Genomic DNA, 25406 nt, shown 5'->3' on the forward strand with positions numbered 1-25406 from the left:
ACTCCAGCCGGAGCTCTCAGGCATCAAAACGACCGCCCGCCGCATCTTCCTCCCACTTCCGACCACCTCCCCATACATACATACTACTAGTGCATGCCCCAGCCTGTTTCATTTATCCAATCCCCCTTCTTTATTTCTTGACTCTTATTTCTTTACGTCTCGCGCGCGCTTTATTTACGCCCCTTACTCCTCTGACATCTCGTACATCTTTCCTCTCTTTGTGCGCGTGGTTTTACTGTGTCAGCCTTGGACACAAAAACCCTATCGGCGATAAGCCCAAAACATCCCACTCTATAGTGTTATCATCATTCCGGTTTCTTATATCATCAACACACGCCTTGCATATCACAAGTTCGATCTCTTTCCAAAGTCCAATTGTCTTGCGCGATTGCGACTCCGATATCGCATTGTCGAAAGCATTGCTATCAAGTCGGGTTTAGGTGATCATTTCTACCCGGTCTCACATCGGTACGTGCTGGATGGCGCTCTTTATTCCTTTGTGTGTCGCGAGCAATTGACTGATTCGCTATTTAGTGTGGGCTTTCGACAAATATAACTCAGATCATGTCACAAGACACTGAACCTCAGTTGTCGCAAGGTTCTCTTGCGCCTCCTGTAGAGTTTAACATTCCAGCGAATCCGGTCCAGCGGGCAAACCTTTCTGCATCTCCAAATTTCGCAAGGGCTGAAAGTCATACATCGCATTCAGAGAAAAGCAAGTTACTCTCACCCCCTCCATTGTCCTCATCAGACATGACCCCTCCGCCATCGACGCAAGTACCGGGAGCTCCTCTCCGTCGCTCTCGGTCCCGATCCCGATCCCGATCAAACTCCCTCCTGGTATCCCCACCAAATATGGAAAAGTCGCTGTGCGCCGCATATGGGGCTTCCGAGAACCTGCCAACAGTCGATGATATCAACACAGCCAGCGAGCCCCAACTTCGTGCCATTTCCAAGGATTTGCTTAACATAGCCCAAGAAGCTCGCATGTCCGCTCTGCACTTTAAACTGCAACATAGCCTGTTATCATTCTCGAGCAATGAGGCGATCAAACGCGCTGAGGTCGAGCACCAATTGGCAAGACGTGAGGTTGAGATTCTCCAGAGCTCAGAGTATCGCAACCGTCATGGCCCAGCCGAAATCAAGCCATTGCAGCCGATTTCCAATGCGGAGCTGGAATTGGCTCTCCGGCGAAATCAAGAACTCGAGAGAAACAATGACACCCTTGATCGAAGACTGCGTCGCGCAAAGAGACTCATCGAGCAAGAAAAGGTCAAATCTGATATGCTCAACGAGGAAAATCAGCGATTAAAGGGGCGCATTCGGGACAATCGGCAACATTTCTCTTTGATGATTGAGCAAGGATCCATGTCTCTCAGTCCCCACACAGAGCTCCACACTCCTCGCAGAAGATCTGGTCGCCACATTTCCGATCACGGTAATACGAGTAATCATTATGGCAGCCACCAATTGAGCAGGGAAGAAAGTGGCCTTGCGGCTCTTCTTGCTGCGGGCCAATTTGCGGACCGATTCTCCAACAGTCAAGAATCCGCGAGCGTTGCTTCCACTCCTGATCAAAATTTCGTGCACAGTCAGCATTCAAACGGCGACATTTATGGTTCCCATCAAGTGTCGTCTGTCCCTAAGACGCCTTCCCGCTCCCAGGAAGCCCATCTGCAGTACTTGACTCCGGTGGGAAACACCCGCCAAGAGCAGTATGATCGGGACAGCACCATCTCTGCCTCGGATATCGAAGAAGCGGATACTGTACAGGAGGAAGAAGAAGAAGAAGAAGAAGAAGAAGAAGAAGAAGAAGAAGATGATGATGATGATGGAAAAGAAGAGGCCCCAGGTTCGCAGGCTAGTTCATTGGCAACAGATATGCTTCGCCGCAACGCTGGGAGCCGTCGTCAAGAGACTCGAAGTTCAGCCAATGTCCCAAAGACCAGCACCCTGTTGCAGACAAAACTATTTGGCCAGGTGAAGAAAGCTGGAGCTGAGCCTGCTGTTAGTTTGAAACGCAAAGCAACTCACGAAGAAGAGCGAGGGGTAAAGAAGTCCAAGGCGGTGGGACTTGGTATTGACGCATGGGGCAATCGCACATAGCGTCTCGCTGCTTTTCGTTTTCTATTCCTTTTCGGCGTTCAACACCTCTTGGGCTTCTGACTAAGTCCTGTACTGGCGTTTTGGATCTTTGATTGCTGTTAATGATGATTGATGAACGTATGCAAATATTGGACGGGCATGGTGTTTTTTGAGGTTGGTTCAACAGTTTCGAGTACTATTGGGCCATAGGGTGGTCATTGGAGTCCGTTTTGGGTCTTAGATAGCAACGAATTAAATAAAAGAAACAAAGCATTCTCTTGAAGGGTGTAGTTCTTGTAGACCTTACTAAGCCGGTAACAACAGGTATCCCTCGCTTAGAGCACTCGGGAGCTGCAGACTGGCTATGGAATACCATTCATTATAACGCTTATAAACTGTAGAAACAAACATGAGAATAAAAAGTAGGAAAACTGCAAGTTATATCGTTGTTTTGCCTTGTAGATGAAAGACGCTTTCCGAAAGGGGAAAGTAGGCTAGGGCTCGCTAAGCGAGGCGGCTCTGCGCAGGCGGCCACACCAAAAAAAGTTCCGCCCAATATTGAAACGAGTCTTTCCGCTGGAGTTTCGAGATACGACCAGACACCTCCCACGACGACAACGACCATCTCCCGGACTTGATCCCCATCCGTCACAATGGTGCGTTTGGATCCCTGTTATTTCGATTTATCGACTTCTATCTACAGGTTAAGATGAGAGCTTCTCCGGGGCTTTTATCTTGTCTGTATCGGTTATGGAGGAAGAAATACTGATTGTGTGTGTGCGGTATATAGGCGATCAAGCACAACAACCAAATCCTCAACCAGCGTGAGTGAGACCTGTGGAAAGAATTTTTTGGCTTGCGAGGTTTTATGGGAATTGATGGACTGATGGGGATTTTATACAGACTTCCGCAAGGACTGGCAGCAGCGTGTGCGCGTCCACTTCGACCAGGTACGATATCGACTTTTTCCAAAACCTCCCTGATGATTGAACGAATTGTGTTATACGAATTAAACGACATACGATTCTCGATTCGTTTTGGGGGGAAACGCAAAATCCACGATGGACTAATAAATTTTTTTTCGAATAGCCCGGTCGCAAGCACCGCAGACGTGATGCCCGTCTCGCTAAGGCCGCTGCTGTCGCTCCCCGTCCGGTCGACCAGCTGCGTCCCGTTGTGAGATGCCCTACCGTCAAGTACAACCGTCGTGTCCGGGGTGGTCGTGGTTTCACCCGTGCTGAGCTGAAGGTAAATTTACCCCTCGAAAATGGAACCGACAGCGGATGAGGACGACTTGGATCGCACGTCTGCTTTGGGTTGGATCAAATAGGGTGAAACGGAGACTTACATGGTTTCGAATCTATAGGAAGCTGGTATCCCCGCCAAGCTCGCTCGCACCGTCGGTATCGCCGTTGACAACCGCCGTGTCAACTACTCCAAGGAGTCGCTCGTCGCCAACGTCGACCGCCTCCAGGACTACAAGGCTCGCCTGATCCTCTTCCCCCGCAAGAGCGGTCAGTTCAAGAAGCTCGACTCGTCCGCTGACGAGGTCAACGCCGCCAAGGCTGCTTTCGCCGCCGACGGCAAGACCGAGGGTTACGCTACCAACGTTGGCGCTTCTTTCCCCGTCAAGAACCCCACCGCCGAGGAGGCCATCACCGAGGTTAGCCGTGACAGCCTGCCCAAGGGTGAGGAGGCTGCTTACAGACGCTTGCGGGATGCCCGCAGTGAGGCCCGTCTCCGGGGTACTCGGGAGAAGCGCGCCAAGGCTAAGGCTGATGAGGCTGCTGCTGCCAAGAAATAGACAATTTGACTCTCTGTTAATGATGATCGGGTCGTTTTTCAAGTCGGGGATTACTAGTGTACTGTGGCATGGCGTGGTCTCTTTTTCCTTTTAAACCTTTGTCGGTAAAAAAAATGCTCCGAATTTTTTTTAAATAAATGATGTCCCCAATTTCCTGTTGTATCTTATTTCTGGTGAAAAGTACCCGGAGTTAGGTTGGAGACTTGTTCCCAAGGGAATAACTGGCTCTACAAATGGTTTACTTGTTCGAAGAAAATGTGCCCTATCTCTCCCACCTAGAATCGTGTATGCATATGCTTGTTTGAATCGTCCCATATTATTTACCGTTACTATATACCTATATGTATACAAATATTCATAACAATCTACCCTCAATTCCATCACCTCACAGGCAACTTCCCTTTGAATCCTTGAACATGGGTATCATCAAGACCAAACAACACTCCCACAACACCATCAACAGCTCGCACAATAGCATCTGCCTCAACATCGCCTCCAACGCCGTCGCTATCCGTCCCCTGCTCTCCCCTTAAGAGAGTATTAAACAACTTCTTAGTCTCTTGTTCTATCTTCTTGCTCGATGCAGCCGGAGACGAGATACTGATCTCGGGAAGTAGTCGCGGCTCACTTGTCCATTCGTCGAGGGTTAATGCGCACGAAATGAGCACCCGGAGGGATTTGGATGTATCTTTTAGAGAGAATGTCATGCTCGTGCGGTCGAGATGGGGAAGTACATGGCGGAGGTCGGTTGTGTCTTCTTTGTGTTTTGACTCCCGGTGGTTACGATGTGCAAGTAGTTTGGAATGTCGAGCTTCGATCCTCGACCATACTTGTGCGCGCGAGATGGATGCTTCCCAGTAGCGATTGGTGCCCCAGCATAGACCAGAGACGTCGAGTTTCAGAAGTGGGTTTGATAGTCTAGTGTCAATCCAGCGGAGTAGTCCGCCTGGCACATTTGTCGATCCGTCGCTCTCTGGTATAAATACGGATATTAGGGATTGTGTTTCTGGGTTTGTCTCGTAGTTAATGGTTATGTTGTAGAGTTTTGGCGGAAATGGTGGCCCGGCTGATAATGTCAGGCTATGCGATTCAGTTAGGGGTGCTGATTTTGAGGCAGATACTTTGTTGGAATGTGTTGTTACGGACAATGGCGCGAAGACTGTCAGGTATTGCTTCGCTTGCGCGTGTTCTTTCAGGGTAAAGGGGTTGGTTGGTAATGGCGGTTCGTGTACGGGCTTGGAAGAAACTTTTGAAGAGAAGGGCAGTAAGGTGGAGAGGATGGATGAGATTGAGGCGTTTGTTGGAGGTGACGATTGCTTATGAGAAGCATTTTCCGATGACAACAAGGAGCTGTGGCGTGGTCAGTAATTTTGTCTGGCTTGCGATTTCGTCTTATTCTGATGGACTTACATGAGTTTGTTAAGATCCTTGGGCGACTCCGTCTTCATGTCTGGGTTGTTCAGATTCTCGGTCCATGCTTCCAATTCCGCAACGTCGTCCTTTAATCGTTTTAATTCAGCGGAAAGCTCCTTCTTATTCTGTCGCTTTTTCAGCTCAGACTCTGGCAATGGCGCTCTGTCCGTATTCAAATCCTTCGTCGTTGAATCGCCAGTTGTATTGAAACTTTCCAGCTTCAGTGCGCTTGATTTGGTATCATCGATTCGTCGCCGTGCCCTCTTTTCATACCGAGCAGAAGGGCTGCTGCTCAAAAGCCCCTTCGGTCGACCAGGTGGCTTCTCCAGCCCTAACTGAGTAGGTGTCGGGGGTAGCTCTGGTTCTTCTAGTCTGTCCAAAAACGAGGGACCCTGATCCATGTTGTCTTCATTCGCATCGTTGCCCATTTCCTCCAATTGATCCCCTGGTGTATCGTCAGGCGACGGGTCTGCCGTCTCGTTCTCCGGTTTCACCTCAGGGGTCCCGAATGCTAGATCTAACGGCCCGATTTTCCTTGATACCCGTCGCGGGGGAGCAGCAAACGCACTGCGCGGCGATAATGTCGAAACATCCGTTGGACTCGCACCAGGAGCTATCGATGGCCGAAGAGCCTTCCTATCGCGCAAACCGAACGTTCTCGAATCCACCAGTTCTTGCTCCTTCTGCTGATCATTCTCGCTACCGTTATCATTACGCAGGGGTCTCGTTGGTGAGCGACTAAGCGCACGTGCTAGAACGTCCGGATGCGATCTCGCTAGACTTGCTTGCGTGGGAGACTGAAACGACGGGCGACGTTGGTGCACTCGACTGTTATTTTCGTGGGCTTTCTGGTTCGTCTGCGACGCGTCGATTGCGGCGGCTGTTGTCTCGCTCGTCTTGCGCCGTTTGGCCGGGGAGGAGAGCATTGTCTGTCTGAAGCACCACTTTCACGGAGGAGCTGTGCCGGTGTGTGTATGTACTTGTTGATTAGGTGGATAATGTACAGAGCATGCTAGGTATCGTATTTCCTTGCTGTAAAACCACCGAATCACGAATCGCATCTGTTTGCTTGAAGCACGTCGGCGATCTTCAACATTCCCTGGGGTGTTTGTGTTGTTTGCATTTTAAAATCACGTGATTTATGTGTATTCGTCCGTAATCTTTACACATTGCTCAGTTCTATGAGAAGTAGTACTTGATATACCTATCCTTTGCTGTACATCAACCTTATTATGTTTAAAGAGCCACCAATGTTAGCAATCTAAAGTTTATGGATGCGACGGCCGTCCGGAAAAAGAAAACGAGAAATCTCGCTAAATCCCGGTACGTCATAATCGGCATGTATTATTACAGAGCGCAATAGCTGCTACTCTTCTCTCCCACCACCAACACCAATCCATAATGGAGTGGCTTCCAGTCGCTGCCAGGAAGCAATCGCTTCTTGGGAGAAGCCTTTTGAACCGAACACGCCCATTCCTCTCTTCGCAAACATCACGCCCTCATTATGCCTTTCCTCCGAGTTCCCGACGCATAAACTCTCGTGAGCGTACAACCGAGGCCGACATAGACGGCAACGAAGAACCTCGCCAGGCATACCCATTGTCGGGCTACTACCATGACATCCTCGTAACCAAATCTCCCTACCATCGGCAAGCACCTACCTCGCGCCCCGTCCCCACGAAACCCGAGAAATCAACACCGGCCTCCACGGTCGAACCGCAGTCCCCGAAGGACAAGATGTCGATTGTCTTCGGTAGCCGGCTTCAAACTCCCGGCCGTTCATCGCGATATGACGCAGGCAACGTGCCTCCTGAGTCGATGTGGAAAACTATCAATGGGGTTGCGATCCCGCCGCGGCCGTCGGAACCGGATAATTGCTGTATGAGTGGCTGCGCTCATTGTGTATGGGATGATTATCGTGATGATATGGAAGAGTGGGCCAATAGGCTCGAGCACGCGAAGGCGAGGGGTGTACCGAAGACTCCGGATATGCGGCAGAATAAGAGGGCCGAGGTTGAGAGTGCGAGTATGAGTATGGATGATGATGGGGGTGGCAGTGAGGCGAATTGGCCTGTGGAGGACCAGAAGGAAGATATATTTGCCGGTATCCCTGTGGGAATTCGGGAGTTTATGAGGACGGAGAAGAAGTTGAAGAAGAAACACCAGGAGGCTACGACATGAGGGCTGGTTCTTTTCTGGTTTGACGGGAAGGGAAGAATGAAGAAAAGCCGGGCTCTTTGCCATTCAAACTACTATTTCATTTTGTTAGATACCCTGTGTATATTGGTTAGCATTGTGAGGAGTCATGTTCATGAGTTGGAATCTATAGAAATACATAGAGACTGTATAGTGACAGGACCACAGAAAGTGATGTGAAATAAACGAATTTGTTTATATACACTGGACCTTCTACAACATTTGCCACCTTTCTCCTTCCAGCCAAAGCCCAGTCCTTGCTGCTTTTTTCCCTGACTCTGAACATTCCCCGAGATGTTGGTGACCATGCGAATATATATACTCCCCATGATTGGCTGGTCTCAGTTATCAACGCTAAACCAAAAGTGGTCATTGATCACGATGTATATGAACTAAACCCAAGCGGGTCACATAGCACGACGTCCCCATAAGAACCATTCAATGAGGGCATCAGTGATAGAAATTATGAGTGGGGGGGATTATATATAAGGAGGAACGGAAGTAGCCCAGTTTGTTCTCATATTCGTCCTCTCGTCTGGCATATAAGGGAATCAAGCTCATCTCACTTCATCTGAATTGACATTGTGAGAACCACCCATCATGGTTGCAAGTTTCTCGGCAGAAAAACAGAATCTCGCAATTTTGGAGATCATCCTCTTCTCAATCATCCAGGTGGTCCAATTCACCACAAGATTTGTACAGGAATGGCGATTCTGGCACCACAAGAGGAATCGAAGCATCGGGCGATGCTTGTTCTACTCCTGGTTTGGGTTGATAGGTTTGCTGGCTCAGCGTAAGTAGGATAGAGACACACCGGAAGAACAGCAACTGATTTTGACTATCATCAAGTTCGCATCGCCGGGTCTGCAATGGTGCTTGTCAATCCTCAGCCGAACAAGTCTGTATTGGTCGCTGAATACGTCCTGCAAAGCATTGGTCTTTCGCCGCTCTTGTTTGAATTAAGCTTCGTATTGCTGCTCAGGTACGTATGCAATTACTCCCATTACTTGGGAGCATGAGACTAACGGTCTTTTTCGCGGGTCATATAGCGGACAGGCTGGAGAAATAGGTCCAGGGAAATCAAAGTACCCCAAGGCTATTCGTTTCGCACTTCATTTCTTTCGCTTTCCGGTATTTATCAGCTTGGTTGCTGTCATCGTGGGAAGATGTATCGATATCCGCGCTTGTGGTATTGTAGGATCGGTTGTTCTTGTCATCACGTTCACCACCTTCTGTGGTTTTATTGCTATGCTTGCAGTAAGGTCCCGGGCATATCTCACAGTGGCCGGATACCAAGGGATGCTGTTGACTTTAGCAGCGCTCCCATTTCTGGCGATCAGGATTGTATTCTTTTTTCTTGAAGAGTATGGTCCACCGTGTTTCAAGCAGGTAATTGGTGACAGCTGTGACGCGGTTGGAATGAGGCTTCTGATGGAGATTATTGTTATCATGCTTCTGTTCACAGCACGCATGGTGATTGAACCGGTTCGGGCTATTGGAGGTGGCTATGAGAGAGTCCCGTCAGAATGAGATGAATGGAAGGTAATGCCTTGCTGTGTGTGCACGGTAATCTTCAAATAGGCCCGGGAGTCGTGAGGTAGCGAAGAACTTCTGCACATATTTTGAACATAAATAGTGTCCCTCGGCCAGGGAGAAATCACTCAAACCTCTGCGGTTGTAAAGCTGGATAGACATTCGAAAGTCGTATAAGCCAACCCTTGATCCACGATTTGACCACAGGATCAGCAACTTCAAACGCCACCCGCAAGGGAAACGCCATTTGGTATGGTCCAAGGAGACCCCTGCCATTGTATTCGACAGACTTGCAAATTTGGTCTCGGAAGTAGACGGTCATGGCCTCATGCTCGCCGGGATAGCTGCAAGCTTTCAGGATCTCATGTATAATCACCGTGTAAGAGTAATAACCACAGAATACCGACGCATTGGTTGGATCTGAATATGAGAGAACCATGGGGTACAGTTTGTCTTCAGAAGGTGAAACGGTTTCCCTTGGGGGAAGAGCGATACGTGAATATCTGTCATACCACGCATTCAACTTTTCTTGCATATCAAGAGTGCGCTTGAGAGTTTCTGACATCTGTACCCGCGTCTCTGGACTTGCTGGGTCCGCCTGTTTGAGAGCATAAAGTTTATGTATAAGACTTGGGGCGAATGTGAAATACACAATAAACTCTTCAATCAGATACCCCAGACCCGCTGGTAAGAATGTATCACAGTGCTCCTTCATCACAATATGCCAGCTCTCTGATGCTAGGAAGCATTCTTGACCGGAAAATACGGAATTCATGATCTGTCCAAGTGTCAGACCAGTACAGCCAGGGTTCACGGCATACCGGTACATACAACAATCCCACGGGAAGCTTTGAGCAGAATACTGTCAAATTCGTTTCGGTAGCAATCAAGTCCTCGGAATTCAGCTAATCGGCTCAGCCCCTTGGCATGCTTCATCCAAGATTCAGAATCTTGTGTGTTGAAGAAAAGCTCGTTACAGTCAGAATGCCTGACAGGGTTATCCAAAGGGCTTCGAATGCAATGTCTCACCTCATATAAGCATGACAGCATCACTGCGCAGAAGATATGTGAGGAGACGCATTCCGTGGGATTATTCAAAGATCTCTGAAGTCTGTGTAGAGCTTCCACGTACGCAGACTGCCCATAGCGAATAATCTCTTGATTCCCAGTAGCGTTTCCCATATGATGAGCTGTAAAGGATTTGATAGTAGCATCCAATGTCTTGTTCCGTCCATAGATAGTTGGCAGAAACCCAAACCAACGAGTAACGATATGGGGTGAAACTGCAGAAGATGGCGTCGAAAAGTCACCAATCAGTATACTTAGGCTCTGTATGATATGCTGTGATGAGGATTGATTAGTGTGCTCTATCAGTGGCTGATACACCTCCTGGGGTTCCTCTTGTATATGAGATTTTGCAGAACCCGTGCCAGCTCGACGGCGACGCTGAGCACGGTAGGGCTTCCCAGGCACGAATTTGAAGCCACGATCATAGCCAGGGCATGGCCTTCCGTAAGTTTCACATCGTTGACATCCTGGACGTCTCTCGTCGCACTATTTCTCATCAGAAATGCCCTTGATCATAAATATTAGGGTCCTAAGATACCGACCTTCACCCGACGCTGAACACAGAGCAAACAACCGCTACTTCGAGGTATCCCGACCATTGATTAGGAAATCTGTTGAGATATCTACAATAAAGGGCATTACGGGGAAGTCAAGTAGATAGCCAATTCCAGGGTACGGGAAAGCGTGCCAAGACATCAGATCGGGGAACGCGGAGAAAAGAACGGCGATATTTTCTACAACACCGTCGAGATGACCAAGTCCACCGTCCTTTGAAGAGGACTCTTGGTTTTCTTTTTTGTCATTTGTAAATTTATTTATTTATTTATTTATTTATTTTTTTTTTTTTTTTTTTTTTTGTAGACTCTGAACTGCGACCAGTCAAGAACGGCTTCATTTATGGAGCGTTCGCTGAAGTGCCCCGCCTGACGTTCGAAGGCGTCTCGCGCAAGAATGCGAAGCTATTTGGTAAGGGCCTCGAAATACGCAATCATTCATTTATAGGAAAGGAAATGTACTGACTTGGTATCCTCTGTCATTAGCGAGTCCCGTGCACACTTCTGTCCACCAAGAATAGATCATCGCAAACCGAGTTCGCTTTCCGTCGTTCCTCCGATGTCTGTTCATACAACGCTCAGCGTTCCGCTTCCTATGTGACCCATATAGAGTCTAGAGTCTCAGGCGCGACCCTTCGTGGGCGGAGGCCAGGCTTTGTGGTAGCAATCCGATTAGGTTCACCCGTTTTCTATTCAACGAAATTCGAACCAATTCTTGGATTGCCGGTTTCTGTTGTTGGAGAGGACGACCCAAAGGATGCAATTGAGGAGGACGACCCTGATTACGATGGGCGTTTTGGATTGCTCCCCCGAGACTCGGACTACAATGGTTTAGGCAAACGGCTTGTTGAATCTCCGCTGAAGACCATACGTGCTGAATTCGAGAACCACAAGCTTGTGACAGTGGTGACCCACTCCTTGATTTTGGAAACTGTGGTCATCTATTCTATCAAGTGCCATGTCCATGTTACCGGCAAACCCGTGTTTGCAAACTGCAACGGCAGGACGGAGGTATGCAAACGGACCTTTACTGCTTCGTCTTTATTGACTGACGATCCTTTTTAGGAAGAGGCGGCACGCAAGGCTGCCCTACTCATCGTGCAAAAAATGCACACGCGTGGTACATTGCAAACCTTGAATCGCTTGAGGGAGAGCGGGAGCCTTGAACTCGTAATGAGCACAGACCTGCTCGCCACCATGCGCAGCGCCTTACCGGATCTAATGCGCGCAGGACAAACTCCCGTCGAGAGAAGGCGTTGGTTCCTCCCTAAGACACTTGCAAGAGGTCCATCTGAAACTGCGGGGATGCAGAAGCAGCTCTCGGATCAACAGCGCCAGGTGGCCGATCTGCCAATCAACACCATGAAGGATCAGATCCTTGACATGATCCAGAACAGCACATACAGCATCATTGTCGCGGAGGCTGGCGCTGGGAAGTCGAGTCAGTTGCCCCAAATGTTGCTCGATCATGCAATTGCAGGGTCAGCCGCGGATTGCAAAATCTTCTGTGTACAGCCATATCGAATTGGCGCGTCTTCGCTTGCTCGACGGGTTGCGAATGAGAGGGGCGAGGAGCTTGGACAGAGCATTGAATACAAAATCCAAATCGATGATCATCTTGGTGAATTCGGTGTACCTATCACGTATTGCACAGCCGGCGCTCTGTTGCGGCAATTGCAGCTTGCACCCTCCCTTCTCGATTCGGTATCATATATTATTCTGGATGAAGTTCACGAACGAACCATTGATCTTGACCTTACAATGCTCTTTTTGAGGAGAATTATCGATGAGCGCCGGGTAATGAAAGCTCACACACCGAAGGTTGTGATTATGAGTGCGACTCCAGACATTGATCGCGTTGCGTCTTATTTCGGGGAAGAGTCGAGAAGGGGCCATGTTGTGCCAGTGCCTCACCTTTATATCCCGAGCCCCAACCACTCAGCTAAGAAGCAATACCTTGATGACTTATTACCATCTTTACAAACCATGTATCCGGAAAGCATATCATCCCCATACCTTCAAGAGCACAAGACGCGGACCTACCTCGGGCGCCATTACTTTCAGTCTAAGAAAAAGAGAATGGTTCGCAACTTGAATCCAGCTAAGTCTAATCTGACGTCTCTTGAGGATGACCATTTTGTACCTATAGGCTTGGTATGCCTGACAATCAGCTATATCTTGTCCACTACCGACGAAGGCGCCATCCTGGTCTTTCTCCCAGGTCTGCCGCATATCACTGAAGTCCACAGGACTCTTCGACAATACGGAAAAGGGCTTGGGATTGACTTTGGCGATTCAGAAAAAATTGAGATCCTGCGACTTTATTCCAATCTCCCGGATAGTTACGACGACATTTTCAGCGAGAGCCGGCCAGGGTGCCGGCGGATCATCCTGGCAACAGACATCGTCGAGACGTCTGTCACTCTACCTGGTGTAAAGTATGTGATTGATACTGGCAAAACAAACCATAGGGTCTATGACCCGAAAGCGAGATTCAGCCGGCCACTCTGCCAATGGGTTAGCCAGTCCAACCTTGCCCGACGCGCTGGCTGGGCAGAACGGGTACAGGATGGTGGATACTTTGCTTTGTATCCGCGCAGCCTGCAGCCTCTTTTCCATGCCAATCCACCTTCGGGGATATCACATGATGGCCTTCAGAATGCTTGTTTGATTGCGAAAAAGGCAGACCCTAGCACACACGTCGAAGCCATCATGGAGCAGTTGATTGAACCACCAGGTAAAGCTCGCGTCAACGAAGCAATTCATAATTTGCAATACCTACGAGCTATGAATCTGCGTGATCATCCTACGGTGCTCGGTGATATTCTGTCTGAAATACCATTAGACCCCTGCCATGGCAAGCTGGTCTTGCTGGGCGTCATTTTCCGCTGTCTAGACCCTCTCCTTATCCTCGCAGCTCTGGGAGGCGACTTGGCCTTGTTCCATACGTCGCGTGGCATTGGGCGGCGCACGGCATCGAGGGATTGGCGCATTGAGTATTCCGAGAACAGCTGGAGCGACCACATCAGCGCGATCAATGCCTTCAAGTCCTTACGGAAGGTGTGGTACCAGCAGGGAACTCCAGAAACCTTGGCGCGCGCCTTTGGCCGTAGTATCAACTACGATCGATTCCGGGAAGTGCTGGACGCAGCACAGGAGACTCACAGGATCCTCGTTCGCACGGGAATCATCCCCCAACATTTCTACACCGACGATGCTCAATTTCGATTTGGCGGTCCCGAAATGAACGTGAATTCACATCACATCCCCCTGATCAAGGCCTTGATTCTCCAATCCACATATCCCAATCTCGCTGCGCCGGTGCGGAATGACGACTCAGTCTACCGCACCAGACGTCATAACAAGAGCTTCCCTCATGGGTTCGGGGTGAACAGTATCACACCACCACGGTGCATACTCACTTACAACAAAGATTATACGGAACGTTTCATTGCGGACAGAGTCATTCTGGGTAACACCAGCCATCTCACTCCGTTGGCGGCATGTCTATTCGGGGGACGACTCCGGGGAACCAGCAACACGTTGTGTATGGATGAGTGGTTGGAGTTCAGTATCCGGCTTAGCGAGGGCTCTGAGGAAGATAGTGAGCAGGCTGCTAAGAAGCTGATCGAGTTCCGCAAAGCACTTGATAGGGTTAGTCGTTCTCCCAACTTGGTCTCTTTTTTACCTCTTACTAACTTCAAATAGGCGACCGTTGCGGCCTTTAAAGCACTCACTATCCCATATGAGAACGTGAATCAGAATTCCCCGCCTCCGAAATCCAACGTAATCCGGGATTTCATTCTGGATACCGTTTCGAAGAGCGTTGTTGACGTTCTCGACCGAGATGATGAGAAGTTCCCCCCTGCACATGCACAGCCTGACCATTGATGGAGATATCACATGTACATATGTATACTACATCATATGAAACAACCACTTCTGTACTATAGAACAAAACACAATAGACAATCCTCCTACATTCATACACTATCTTAATTCCCAATACAGTAACCATGCCAAGCCCAAGTCGGTCCCCCAGGCGGTAACCATATTGCCGCCCGTATCAAAAGTTTCTCTTCCATCTTGAGATCCCAATCCAACTCCATAATAACAAAAAGGAAAGAAAAAAAAAACAAAAACAAAAACAAAAAACAAAAAACAAAAAACAAAAAGAAGGACAAAATGTCCTCAACAGACATAATTCTCAACCGCGCAAACGTCGCCCTCGCCCGCAGCCAACGCCTCGTCGCCTCATGGCTCCCCCCGCAAACCACCGAAGAACAAACCTCGAATACTAAATCGGAAGAAGAGCTACGGAAAGAGGAAGATGAGATTTTCACGGCTGTTCCGGAGACGTATGCCCTTGTCACCCTTGTTTCTGATAAGATTTGGAGAGTATGTGTGCGTATGTGCTAATGTTGGTAAATAAAGACTAGGCGTAGGAGCCCCCCTCCCCTCCAAACTCCCCGACGGAAGCTGGAACCGCGCGGAACTCGACTCGAACGATGCGCTGCGGAGACAATTGCTGGGAAGGAATTATCAGAAAGTTATGAAGGAGAAGGAGAGGGAGAGGGAGGCTAAGCAAAAGGCCTCTGCGACTACGAGCGGTGATGCGAATAATCCGTCGCATTCGGGTGGTAATAACGAGGCTGTTGAGGAAGATGATTATGATGAAGAGGATGGGCGGACGGCGGCTGTTGGGAGGAAGTTTGCTGCGAAGGGGCAGGGGCTAAGTCAGGGTCTGACGAAGAATCAGAAGAAGAAGAATAATAAGAAGCGGAAGGCTGCGGCGGAGGAACAATCGCAGTCGCAAACGCCGTCTGATGCTGCAGCCGTTGCTCCAGGTGGCGGTGATGGTGACAATCCGGAGCAAGAGAAACAAGAAGTTGAGGCCCAGGGCGATGAACAGGACTCTTCAGCGAAGCCAGATGCAGGGACATCGGGATCATCGTCGCGACCAGCTCCTAGGAGGAAGAAGGCGACGAGTTTCTTGGATGAGATACTGGCTGAGAGGTCGAAGAAGAGAAAGAAGAGGTGAACGTCGTGTTTGTGGAGGATATACTCATGCATTACATTGTGGACTATCATTTGGTTTGTATATACGGAGTACAGGCAGGCTTGGTTCATTTTCTTACCATTCTTATGTCAATCATGTCAATTTTTACTTCATTTAGGGTCAGAAATGAACAGTCGACCTAGAATAAAGCCGCATGCACGAACGAACTAATGCCATTATTATTCAAATTGAAATTCACATCTCCAACCTATGGCTTTAAATGCTATCGAAAACAGTTTGTCCAAGCTTTGCTCCACTCAACCAGGGTATAATGATAGTAATATGGCGAATCGACAGATGCTGCTCAAATCCAATATTCCAGCCTTTGCAAAAGGTTGATATAAGGTGACAGAACGGGAATGTATGCTTTGAAGCCTCGTCTCAAAAACATGCAGGCGGATAATGGCTTCGTCAGGAAGCCACCTTTGTTATAAGTAGAATATACACAAATATGATTCATCCAGAGCGGGGATATTAAATAAATCAAAGTCGCAGCACAAGGTAATGCAGGGAAACCAAAGGACCACCCAGAGGTCTCGGCCAGTCAATTGATCTGGCCTGTAATTATACTCAAGAGTCACTGCGAACTGCCACAGGCAGTTCAAGAATTGCTCAAAAACCGATGCTAAATCATTCCAAACGTTTTCGTTTGCGGTCATCGTTCATTACTTGATCCTCATCGGGTCGCTCAGCGGTATCAGCCGGGTTGAGGAGCGAATGAACGTTACTGGCCATACTGGACCGTCGGGTTGCTGGCAGGGATGACTCGTGTCGGGGATATCGGGGCCCGAACGTCCAGCCATTATCGGCACTGAGCATAGACGACGAAGGTGCGTCAGCACTCGTAGGCGGGGTTATATTGCGCGAATGCGGAGGTCTGCGCGGAGCACCCATTTCGTACTGAGCTAAAACATCTCGGACCTGTTGTTCACTTGAGGTTGGAGTGCGATGTGGTGACGGAGGCCAGTGGGGCGGTGGTGGTACTGGTGGGTGATAGGTCGAGAAGGGCGAAACGCCCCGTGGAGGCCAGCCGTGCTGGCGAATATCGGCGGATGTGTGTCGTCGCCCAAGGTTGGGTCCCGGAGGCGACGAGACGGATGAAAGTGGATGAGGCATCGGTGGCTGAGGTGTTACAACAGAGGGGACCTGGGGACGGTTATGATTCGGAGAAGGATGGGCAGCAGCACTGACGGAGCCATAACGACGCGGAGAAACGGCCAAGTGTGGAGGCAGAGGGGGCCGGATCATATTGGGCCGGAAAGAGGTTTCGACCACCGATGGTCGACGACTATCGTCCATGGGCATCTGTCGAGGAGAGAGCGGCGCGCCCGGTGGCTCGACGGAGACGTTTGCAAGGTAAGGCGGCGGCTGCCGCGCTGCGAGATATGGATCATGAGGGTTCTCCAGGGCGCGGACAGAATCGAGGTGTCTTTCCAGTTCACTTTGCATACTGACGATGTCGCGATACAGAGGGCTATCTCGATCAGGAACCATTGCCTGTACGAATCGCGACATCGAATAACCCCAGTGGTAGCATCTGGATAGGCCCTCTGCCATTGCTTGACACCTCGAGCTGAGGGCCATGTTTCCCTCTTCCGCGCGACCCAGACGGTTATACATGTCGTAGAGCGAATGTTCGAGCGCCATCAAACGTGTCTCTGTAGCATCGGGAACCGGCTCGGCTGGGGTACCGGGCTGCGACGCGGCGGTGGTCTTATGGCCGGGGAATGAGTCGCGGTGGATCAAAGCATGACGAGATGCCCGGCGCTTGATTTCTCTTAATCCTACCAAATCTCCGCGTTTGAAGTTGCCATTGCCGTGTTTGAATTCCCAGAGTGCGGAATCGGGAGATCCGGTATGGAAGACGTCGCTCACTAAAGAAACCCAGCGTTAGCGTCGGGACGAATGGTTACTAAAAACAAAAGCGCGTCCAATTTGCCATACCTTTGTGAAAGCCGTACATGTTGAGTTGTCTGACAAAGGATGAAATGTTGGTATGTTTGAAATATTGACTAAGAAAGTATCAGCAACCACAACCACAAGCACGGGATTATAGCAAGGTATCACTAACGCAAGAACTTTTGAGAATTCGGACGTGGGGGACATGACAAAGCTATCGTTCGAGCTGGACCAGGAGATGAGATGCTGGATGCTAGGATCCTCGAGCATACTACCGAGATAGTCAGTACCGATGTCTTATTCTCCATTGACTGACAGCCAAAACCACTACACGCGACTGGTACCGATCAAGCAGCAGGAAAATACATACTTGTATAGTTTGTGGATGAATGCTGTCTGTACGACTTTGGGCTGCTGAGCAGCGGCGGCAGCTCCGATGGCCTGGTTCGGGCCATTGCTGCTGCTATTGGTATTGTTGTTGCCACTGTTGTTCGCAGTGTTCGCATCCGTAGAACCATTGGGCGCATTGGAATTGGAGTTTGCGCCATCGGAATTGGAGGGCGCAGGGCCCCCGGTCGATGGAGTTACGTCCATTGGGTCACCGGACGACTGATTTGAGCCGGTCACGGAAGAGGAGAGGACAGGAAGGTTGCGAGTCTTGCCGGGAGCATGGGTGGTGACCGTGGGAGCAAAGGTAACTTTGGTCGGGGGATCGGCGAGACCACTCATTTCGCGCGAGGGGTGACAGACGGCAAGACGATTATGGAGAAGACGACGGACAACGGAGGAATTGGCGATGATTATTTCTTCTCCCCCTCCCCCTGGGAAAGAAAAAAAAAAAAGAGGATTTAGGGAGAGTGTGGGGTGGGAAGAAAAGGAATTGCTAGTAGCAGATGCAGGGGAAGCACCTGACAGGAAGGGGCGGGGAGAGACGCAAGGGAATATCCGAGTGCTTGTGCTAGTAGTGTTTATTCCACAATGCCGTGAAAGAAAAAAAAAAAGCCAGCCCGGAGAAAGAACGTGGGAAGCGTGGTGTGTGTATATTATTGTGGCAGCTCAAGCCTGGACCAGAAAAAGTCGCGCGCGGATCAACTGGGTAATAATAATGAGAAATAAATAGGAACCTTCAAGTTTTTAGTGTTATCCTTTGTTGGTCATTGCGAGGCCAGTTGTGTGTTTCTCCTTCGCGTTGAGAGAGAAAGACCACTCTGTATTGTTTTTCTTTTTTTTTGGAGCCCGGACCCGTTTTGCGCCCCCTATCTTATCCTAGGTATATAATAGAATAGCGGTCGACGAATGTGGGAGGGATAAAAGTGGAATCTGGAAGAGAGAAAGAAGAAAAAAAGAGAAAGAGAGACGACGATGAAAAGAAGAAGAAAGTAAACCGAGGCCAGAAGGAAGAAAGAAAGAAAAAATAATAATAATAATTTTCAAAAAAAAAAAAAAAATTTAAAAAATTTAAAAAAGCTGCAGAAAAAAAGAGGCGAAGACCGGGCGAGAAGAAGAAGAAAAAGCAGAGGACGATCGGATCTGCAAAGCTCAATTGGTCCGGATTTTAGTACGACATCCGCGGTCCAGCCAGTTGAATGTCTGACAAAGAATAGAAGGTAAAGAAGAAGAAGAATAGAATAAGGCAAGAAGGCAAGAAGGCAAGAAGGCAAGAGATGAGGCAAGAGGCGACTCGGGGAAGTCACGGTTGAAGGGAGGCTACTTCAGAAGACGAAGAGCTATAGTAGATTATGCTAGTATTGGAATAAGGATGAAATGAACAGAAATAGAGCAGAAAAGATGCGATGAAAATTGTGTTGTTGATGAAGATGGAAGATGGCAGATGGAAGATATATATACAGAACAGAGGAACAATGAATACCTCTATAGCTGAGTTTCTCTATTATTATAGAAAACAATAACCATAATTACAATTTATCTCTATCCTCCTGGGTATATATCTTCATTCTACTCTGTACTCAACTCCACTGTGTTATATATATCTCACCCATTCACCACACACCTCTCCCACCACACCCATATATATACATGCATCGTTCAACCACTCACAAAACCATAAAAACAACCAGATGCTCTCTTTTCACTTTCCCCTGAAAAAAAATCCTCCCAAGGCGGTGGAATCGTTCATAATAAACCTTTTATTGGCGTTTGACTCTCTTTGCTGCTCTCCCGAGTCAACTCCCGGTAAAAGACCGCCATGGAGGTCTATCACGACCACCAGGTCGAAGAGATCCTGATACGCTTTCAAAATCTGCGTTCAAAATCCGCTCGACGCGCTGTGTATGTTTATGTCTGCCCCCCCTGTCGCGTCGCACTTGCTAACTGTCCGTCACAGATACCTCAATATACTGAATGAGCTGCGCGTCGACGAAAGACGCGAATTGAAGAACCATATCGACAAAACTAGCTTTCATCGGGATATCCTGGGTTCACTGCCTCTAGAACTGGCTGTCCAGATCACCTCGTACCTGGAAATCGCGGATCTCTTCAATCTACAGAGTGTATGCATACCCACCCATCACATGCATAGAGCAGCTCGCTAACAAGAACAGGTCTGCAAACGCTGGAAGTCTCTCCTCATTAACCGTCTAGTCCGCGACTCAGTTCTCAACTGGCGCTATGGACCAGGCACCGTGGACACATCCTCGAATCTAGCGTTCCTCCAATTCGCCAGGGACCGGGTCATGCTGGAGCGTGGCCAGCCAGTCTCCCAGAGTCACTTTTCCTGGCAGCTGCAGACTTACCAGATTAGTATGAATCCAATGGACTACTGCGGTGGTAGATACGCGTGGGTTGAAATGGACACTTTTGTGTTTGTGCGTCATCTGCGCTCCGGCGCCTTGCAGCGCTTCTGTACCGAGAACCGGGATATTTTTGATAATGTCCGTATCACGGATCAGATTGTTGCTGCGCTTTCTCGTCGGGGGTGAGCCCCCCTCCCTCCATTTATTCCTGCCTCTGAACAAGTCTAACACAAGACAGAACCTGCCACGTCTGGCACCTTCACACCAACACAGAAGGCGTCTTCCACCTCCCCTCCGCCAACTTCAACAAATTCGTCGCCAACGGCACAAAAGTCGCCTTCGGCTTCCGCGAAAACGTCCTCCAATGGGACCTCTCCACCCATACCACCCACGCCGTCCGCGTGCCCACAGGCCTGCACCTCATCATCCTGCACCCGTCCCAAGACCGCCTCGCCACAGTGCACATCTCCAACCGCGACACGGGCCGCTTCGCGGGCTCCATCCCCACAGACCGCGCTGTCTTCACGCTCCGCCGGTTCTACCGGGATGGTAATACGGGTGCCTTTCTAGACGAGGAACCCGAGATCCTCCCGTTGCCAAGCGACATCGGACCCGGCGGGAACTTCTACGAAGACCTCACGGACCGCAAGTCGCGCTGTAACCACCGTCTCGGCTCGTTGCATATCAACTGGCATAATAACCGTAATCTAACAGAAGCGCTCATTCTAACTGCTGACCCGCGCACGTTCCAAATCTACATGCACCGCACTCACCATGGGAGTATTCATAACGTCGGACTGTCTATGGCTGCTATCGCGCCGGACTTACTCTACTATATCAGAAAGGCAGATGGGAATCCGACGATTTGGATCTCAAACCCGCGCGCGAAACGGGCGCATCGGCCTTCTCCGATGCTGAGTCGGGAGTTGTTGAGGAGGGAGGTGAATTGGGAGGATTTTGATCGGATGTTCATGATTCTGGGGGATGGGTGTTCGGTGCTGCTTGTTGATGCGAGTGGGTTGAGGGTTTGGTCTTTTGATCGGGACGACCAGGCTATGGGGGCGATTCCGATTTCTTGAATGTTTGGTTTTGGGTGGATTTCTGGATTTGGTAACACTGGGATTTGGATTGGATGATATCCTGGATATGAACTGCTTGTTATGTGATATGTATGTGTACGATATGACGAGACATGTCTGTTTCTAATTCTACTGGGCCATAAATGGGGTCAAAAACATTAACAAATGAAATGAAAAAGGACGATATACAGTAATCCATCAATAATCTCTATAAATTCCACAGCTGTTCCCTGTCGCCAAACAAGAACCATTCCCAGTTGCCCAATGTAGTCATATCGGTTCCCAGGTCATTTCTCTGACCTATCATGCTAAGAGGGAAAAGAAGTCTATCTTCCCTTGGTAACCGATCACTAACCTCCCTGAAAGGAAAATGAAAAGAGTCGAATGGTCAAACGGTTATAAAAAGAAAAAGAAAACGAGAAAGAGAGGGACAAGTAAATGCACTGTCACGGCACTTAGATGCCGAGGGTGAACTCAACACCGACGTCAATCTCGCGAGCCATCTTGACAACCTTCGAGAACTGAACCGACTTCTCGGCAGCGTTCTGGAGGTCCTCAATGGAGAAGATCTTGAGACCAGAGTCGTTGATCTATGAAACTGATTAGCACCTCTTCTGTCTCTTATTGGTAAATAAACATACCAGCTTGTTAGCCTGCTCCATGTTGGTACCCTGCAAACGGGCAATGATAGGTGTGCGGAGACCCATCTCCTGAACAACGTTGATCAGACCCTGGGCGATGGCGTCACAGCGGACGATACCACCGAAAATGTTGACGAAAATGGCAGAAACCTTGGGGTCACTGGTGATCAACTCGAAAGCGGACTTGATAGCAGCGGGGGTAGCACCGCCGCCAACGTCAAGGAAGTTGGCAGGGTTACCGCCGTTGAGCTTGATGATATCCATGGTGGCCATGGCGAGACCAGCACCGTTGACCAAGCATCCAATGTCACCGTCAAGCTTGATGAAGTTCAAGCCGTGCCTATACCATTGGTCAGAAAAGGAACATATTCAAGGCAAAGTGTAGGCGTACTCAGCAGCCTTGACCTCATCAGCGTCCTCCTGGGTGGTGTCTCTCCACGAGAAGACCTCCTTCTGTCTGAATTCGGCGTTTTCGTCAAAGCCCAGCTTGGCATCCATGGCCAGAACCTGGTGGTCGGAGGTCTCCGAAAGAGGGTTGATCTCAATCTGAGTGGCATCCTTCTCCATGAAGACCTTGTACAGGTTCTGGATGGTGGTTTTGCCATCCTCGATGCACTGCTCGGAGAAGCCAAGGTTGGTAGCGATGGTGCGGGCGATCTCGTCGGTAACGCCGACGTTGATGTCGATGGGAGTGGTGATGATAGCTTCGGGGTTTTCCTTGGCGACAGCCTCAATGTCCATACCACCCTGCGACGAGGCGACAATGACGGGGGTCTGAGAGCCACGGTCCATGAGAACGGCGAGGTAGAATTCCCTGCGGGCGAACTTGCGCTCACAGATGTAGACGGAATTGCAAGCACGGCCAGCGGCGCCAGTTTGCTTGGTGATGAGCTTCTGTCCGATCATTTGGTCGGCGAACATCTTAGCCTCGGTGGGCCTATAGTGAAGTCGCCGTCAACAAACAAATACCTTTGAATGTAAAAAATTTTATAGATCCAACTCACGAGTAGATCACGCGCACACCTCCCTTAAGGCCATTGTCGAAGTGACCCTTACCACGACCACCAGCAAGGACCTGAGCCTTGATGACCATGTCGTCGTTACCTGTAATACCCCGTCTTAGTACGCTGCGTGTTTTCTAGGTTTCGAGAATGAAATCATGTACCGAGCGACTTGGCGACAGCCTCGGCTTCCTCAGCGGAACGGGCGACCTCGCCCTTGGGCATACCGACGCCATACTATAACCGCGTATATCAGTCATTGGAGGTTGGCGGAAAAAGAAAGAGGGGGTGGAGACGTAATGTGCGTACCGACTTCAGCAAATTTGCGGACAGGTACTCGTGGATGGAGAGGTTTCTCTGTTGCTGAGCGATTCTGGGGGCCCCCTAATTAAAGCAAGCAATTGTGTCAGTGAATCATACCCGGGTATAACTATATAGATTAAATATCTTACCGTCGCAGCACGGAAGGCCGTCGCAAATGGGCGGCTACGGGCGAGCTTGAACATGATGGATATGATGTAAGAGAAAGAGGGGAGAGTGGTCGAGTCAACAAAAGATAGTAAGGGCTCTCAAGAAGAATAACCTGAGAGAGAGAGAGAGGGTAAAAGAGAGGGAGTGATTACGAGAGGGACAGCTTTCTTTTTCACGGCTGCGATGCTCGGGATGGATAATTGCTTTGGCCTTGAGACGACGGTTGGCGGGTCACCTGACAGCCAACCAGCGGACGTTTCTGGATGACTAATCGGTTGTGATTCCGAAGCGAAGACATCACGGAAAGCCCCATCGCGATTGAGTTTTCAGAGACTTATGTATGAGTAGTATATAGAATGGTTGAACATTGGTAGGGAAGGAGATAATGTGAGAGGGTATACAAGCAGGAAGTTGATATAAAACTGTACATATTCCTACACCTCCCACCATGCCCCGCGTCACAATGACGGCAAATTATTTACACTACTCGGGTAAGATAGGGCCCTGTTTACCTCCTCAATCGGGAAAGTTTGAACATCCCGGTCATCATCCGGTCAAACACTCCTGACCATGCCCAACCCCCAACCAACAACCAGATCAGCCAACTCTTGTTACCTTCCCAAATCCAGCTCTTTCGGCCCTGTGCCCATGGCCACAACCAACGCCATGGTGCGGACCCGTATAGAACCTGCGCTACCACGCTCCGTGCATATGCATCATGCGGCATAGCACCGTCTTGGCTGTGTTTTACGCGACGTAGATACTGGTCTTCAACGGGGCCATATAGGGAGTTTGGCTGTAGGGTGCGATCCGTCCGAGCAATGCGAGATTGTACGCCACCGGTCACGACGGTGGTGACATTAACTCTGTATGGCATTGTATCAGGCTTCGTCCAGCATTGGAACTGATTGAAGAACATGATTACTTACCCAAATGGCGCTAATTCAACCCGCAGAGAATCACTCCATGAGTGTAGAGCTGCCTTCGAGGCATTGTAAACGGAACCAAACACATAGGGAATGATCTGGAGTACATCAGTTAAGACGGCGATGATAGCACCACTGGTATAATACTCACTCCCGCAACAGATCCAACCTGCACAATCGTCCCCTTGGCCTTGATAAGCAGTGGCAAGAAGGTCTTGCACATGTGGATAACAGAAAAGAAGTTGGTTTCAAAAGTCCGACGAGCTTCGGGAAGGTCTGCCTCCATAGCAGGAACCGTATAGTCTGCCGTCAAAGTTAGGTTGCTGTCTTCCGAAACAAGATTCGACTGCACGTACTCCGACCTCTGATAACTAGTCAGCTTTGCGCCTCCACATTCTGGACAAGGATACTCACGCATTGTTCACCAAATAATCCAGTCCCTTCTCTCCAAGCCTCTGCTCCACCTCCGCATAACATGATCGCACACTATCTTCATCATCAACCACAAGACTCAGGGTGTCGATTCCCAATGTCTCCAGTTCTTCAATTGTTTTCGCATTCCGTGCCGTCGCAAACACGCGTAGTCCGTTTCGGTGGAATTCCCGCGCGAGTGAGTTTCCGATTCCCCCGGGAGAGCATCTAAATCAGAAATCGTAAGATTAGCCTCTGCATTTTTGTAGATGGGCAGAGTGTATTAGAATTAGGATTGGTCGCTTACCCCGTGATGAGAACGGAGCGGCGATTATCAGCAGCAGCCATGCTCGACAATTAATAGTCAGTCAAGGACAGAGCCCTGCGAAATATGTAGTGTTATTCAACACCTTTTTAAATAAATACAGGAATATGAAGTGAGAAGGATATTAACTCTGCAAGGCTATCGGACGTCACTCAGCCTCGGGCCAATCAGGCGGGGACTTCGGTCTA

General features: G+C 49.4%; 13 protein-coding genes across 13 annotated transcripts; 7 read left to right on the forward strand and 6 right to left on the reverse strand.

Annotated features, from left to right (window-relative positions):
* The first annotated feature begins 67 nt into the window (after window positions 1-67).
* Window positions 68-2366, forward strand: ASPGLDRAFT_82058 (uncharacterized protein). The gene is made up of 2 exons (XM_022550147.1): window positions 68-468; window positions 535-2366. The coding sequence occupies exon 2, from the start codon at window positions 565-567 to the stop codon at window positions 2104-2106; it is 1542 nt and encodes a 513-aa protein (XP_022401556.1). The 5' UTR covers window positions 68-468; window positions 535-564; the 3' UTR covers window positions 2107-2366.
* A 49-nt stretch (window positions 2367-2415) lies between these two features.
* On the reverse strand, window positions 2416-3071 carry ASPGLDRAFT_46780 (uncharacterized protein). The gene has a single exon (XM_022546525.1). The coding sequence runs from the start codon at window positions 2708-2710 to the stop codon at window positions 2474-2476; it is 237 nt and encodes a 78-aa protein (XP_022401557.1). The 5' UTR covers window positions 2711-3071; the 3' UTR covers window positions 2416-2473.
* Window positions 2686-4044, forward strand: ASPGLDRAFT_74188 (60S ribosomal protein eL13). The gene is made up of 5 exons (XM_022549721.1): window positions 2686-2741; window positions 2876-2909; window positions 2989-3035; window positions 3175-3333; window positions 3452-4044. The coding sequence occupies exons 1-5, from the start codon at window positions 2739-2741 to the stop codon at window positions 3887-3889; spliced, it is 681 nt and encodes a 226-aa protein (XP_022401558.1). The 5' UTR covers window positions 2686-2738; the 3' UTR covers window positions 3890-4044.
* ASPGLDRAFT_148972 (uncharacterized protein) lies at window positions 3790-6343 on the reverse strand. The gene is made up of 2 exons (XM_022541987.1): window positions 5300-6343; window positions 3790-5239 (listed from the first exon to the last, which is right to left on the reverse strand). The coding sequence occupies exons 1-2, from the start codon at window positions 6226-6228 to the stop codon at window positions 4270-4272; spliced, it is 1899 nt and encodes a 632-aa protein (XP_022401559.1). The 5' UTR covers window positions 6229-6343; the 3' UTR covers window positions 3790-4269.
* A 178-nt stretch (window positions 6344-6521) lies between these two features.
* On the forward strand, window positions 6522-7554 carry ASPGLDRAFT_1479068 (oxidoreductase-like domain-containing protein). Its single transcript, XM_022541945.1, has 2 exons — window positions 6522-7296; window positions 7360-7554. Exons 1-2 carry the CDS (start codon window positions 6704-6706, stop codon window positions 7481-7483), a joined length of 717 nt encoding a protein of 238 aa, XP_022401560.1. The 5' UTR covers window positions 6522-6703; the 3' UTR covers window positions 7484-7554.
* A 544-nt stretch (window positions 7555-8098) lies between these two features.
* ASPGLDRAFT_125450 (uncharacterized protein) lies at window positions 8099-9028 on the forward strand (the record flags this gene model as incomplete). The annotated part of the gene is made up of 3 exons (XM_022540558.1): window positions 8099-8291; window positions 8348-8480; window positions 8548-9028. The coding sequence occupies 3 exons, from the start codon at window positions 8099-8101 to the stop codon at window positions 9026-9028; spliced, it is 807 nt and encodes a 268-aa protein (XP_022401561.1).
* A 127-nt stretch (window positions 9029-9155) lies between these two features.
* Window positions 9156-10698, reverse strand: ASPGLDRAFT_125637 (uncharacterized protein; the record flags this gene model as incomplete). Its single annotated transcript, XM_022540579.1, has 4 exons — window positions 9156-9809; window positions 9863-10000; window positions 10061-10585; window positions 10642-10698. 4 exons carry the CDS (start codon window positions 10696-10698, stop codon window positions 9156-9158), a joined length of 1374 nt encoding a protein of 457 aa, XP_022401562.1.
* A 263-nt stretch (window positions 10699-10961) lies between these two features.
* Window positions 10962-14641, forward strand: ASPGLDRAFT_46784 (uncharacterized protein). The gene is made up of 4 exons (XM_022546526.1): window positions 10962-11065; window positions 11140-11664; window positions 11719-14307; window positions 14362-14641. The coding sequence occupies exons 1-4, from the start codon at window positions 11051-11053 to the stop codon at window positions 14542-14544; spliced, it is 3312 nt and encodes a 1103-aa protein (XP_022401563.1). The 5' UTR covers window positions 10962-11050; the 3' UTR covers window positions 14545-14641.
* A 197-nt stretch (window positions 14642-14838) lies between these two features.
* Window positions 14839-15694, forward strand: ASPGLDRAFT_125867 (DUF3245 domain-containing protein; the record flags this gene model as incomplete). The annotated part of the gene is made up of 2 exons (XM_022540597.1): window positions 14839-15011; window positions 15088-15694. The coding sequence occupies 2 exons, from the start codon at window positions 14839-14841 to the stop codon at window positions 15692-15694; spliced, it is 780 nt and encodes a 259-aa protein (XP_022401564.1).
* A 648-nt stretch (window positions 15695-16342) lies between these two features.
* On the reverse strand, window positions 16343-18340 carry ASPGLDRAFT_35321 (uncharacterized protein; the record flags this gene model as incomplete). The annotated part of the gene is made up of 4 exons (XM_022544545.1): window positions 16343-17586; window positions 17657-17724; window positions 17784-17882; window positions 17982-18340. The coding sequence occupies 4 exons, from the start codon at window positions 18338-18340 to the stop codon at window positions 16343-16345; spliced, it is 1770 nt and encodes a 589-aa protein (XP_022401565.1).
* A 1477-nt stretch (window positions 18341-19817) lies between these two features.
* ASPGLDRAFT_35322 (F-box domain protein) lies at window positions 19818-21443 on the forward strand (the record flags this gene model as incomplete). The annotated part of the gene is made up of 4 exons (XM_022544546.1): window positions 19818-19900; window positions 19956-20121; window positions 20173-20546; window positions 20603-21443. 4 exons carry the CDS (start codon window positions 19818-19820, stop codon window positions 21441-21443), a joined length of 1464 nt encoding a protein of 487 aa, XP_022401566.1.
* A 455-nt stretch (window positions 21444-21898) lies between these two features.
* ASPGLDRAFT_125287 (succinate--CoA ligase (GDP-forming) subunit beta) lies at window positions 21899-23591 on the reverse strand (the record flags this gene model as incomplete). The annotated part of the gene is made up of 7 exons (XM_022540546.1): window positions 21899-22033; window positions 22085-22424; window positions 22476-23021; window positions 23089-23188; window positions 23250-23322; window positions 23395-23469; window positions 23538-23591. 7 exons carry the CDS (start codon window positions 23589-23591, stop codon window positions 21899-21901), a joined length of 1323 nt encoding a protein of 440 aa, XP_022401567.1.
* A 473-nt stretch (window positions 23592-24064) lies between these two features.
* On the reverse strand, window positions 24065-25241 carry ASPGLDRAFT_25516 (SDR family oxidoreductase; the record flags this gene model as incomplete). The annotated part of the gene is made up of 6 exons (XM_022543492.1): window positions 24065-24422; window positions 24486-24580; window positions 24634-24785; window positions 24839-24846; window positions 24897-25121; window positions 25201-25241. The coding sequence occupies 6 exons, from the start codon at window positions 25239-25241 to the stop codon at window positions 24065-24067; spliced, it is 879 nt and encodes a 292-aa protein (XP_022401568.1).
* Window positions 25242-25406: the final 165 nt, after the last annotated feature.

This window comes from Aspergillus glaucus, assembly GCF_001890805.1.
Source record: "Aspergillus glaucus CBS 516.65 unplaced genomic scaffold ASPGLscaffold_9, whole genome shotgun sequence".
Taxonomy (NCBI): Eukaryota; Fungi; Ascomycota; class Eurotiomycetes; order Eurotiales; family Aspergillaceae; genus Aspergillus; species Aspergillus glaucus.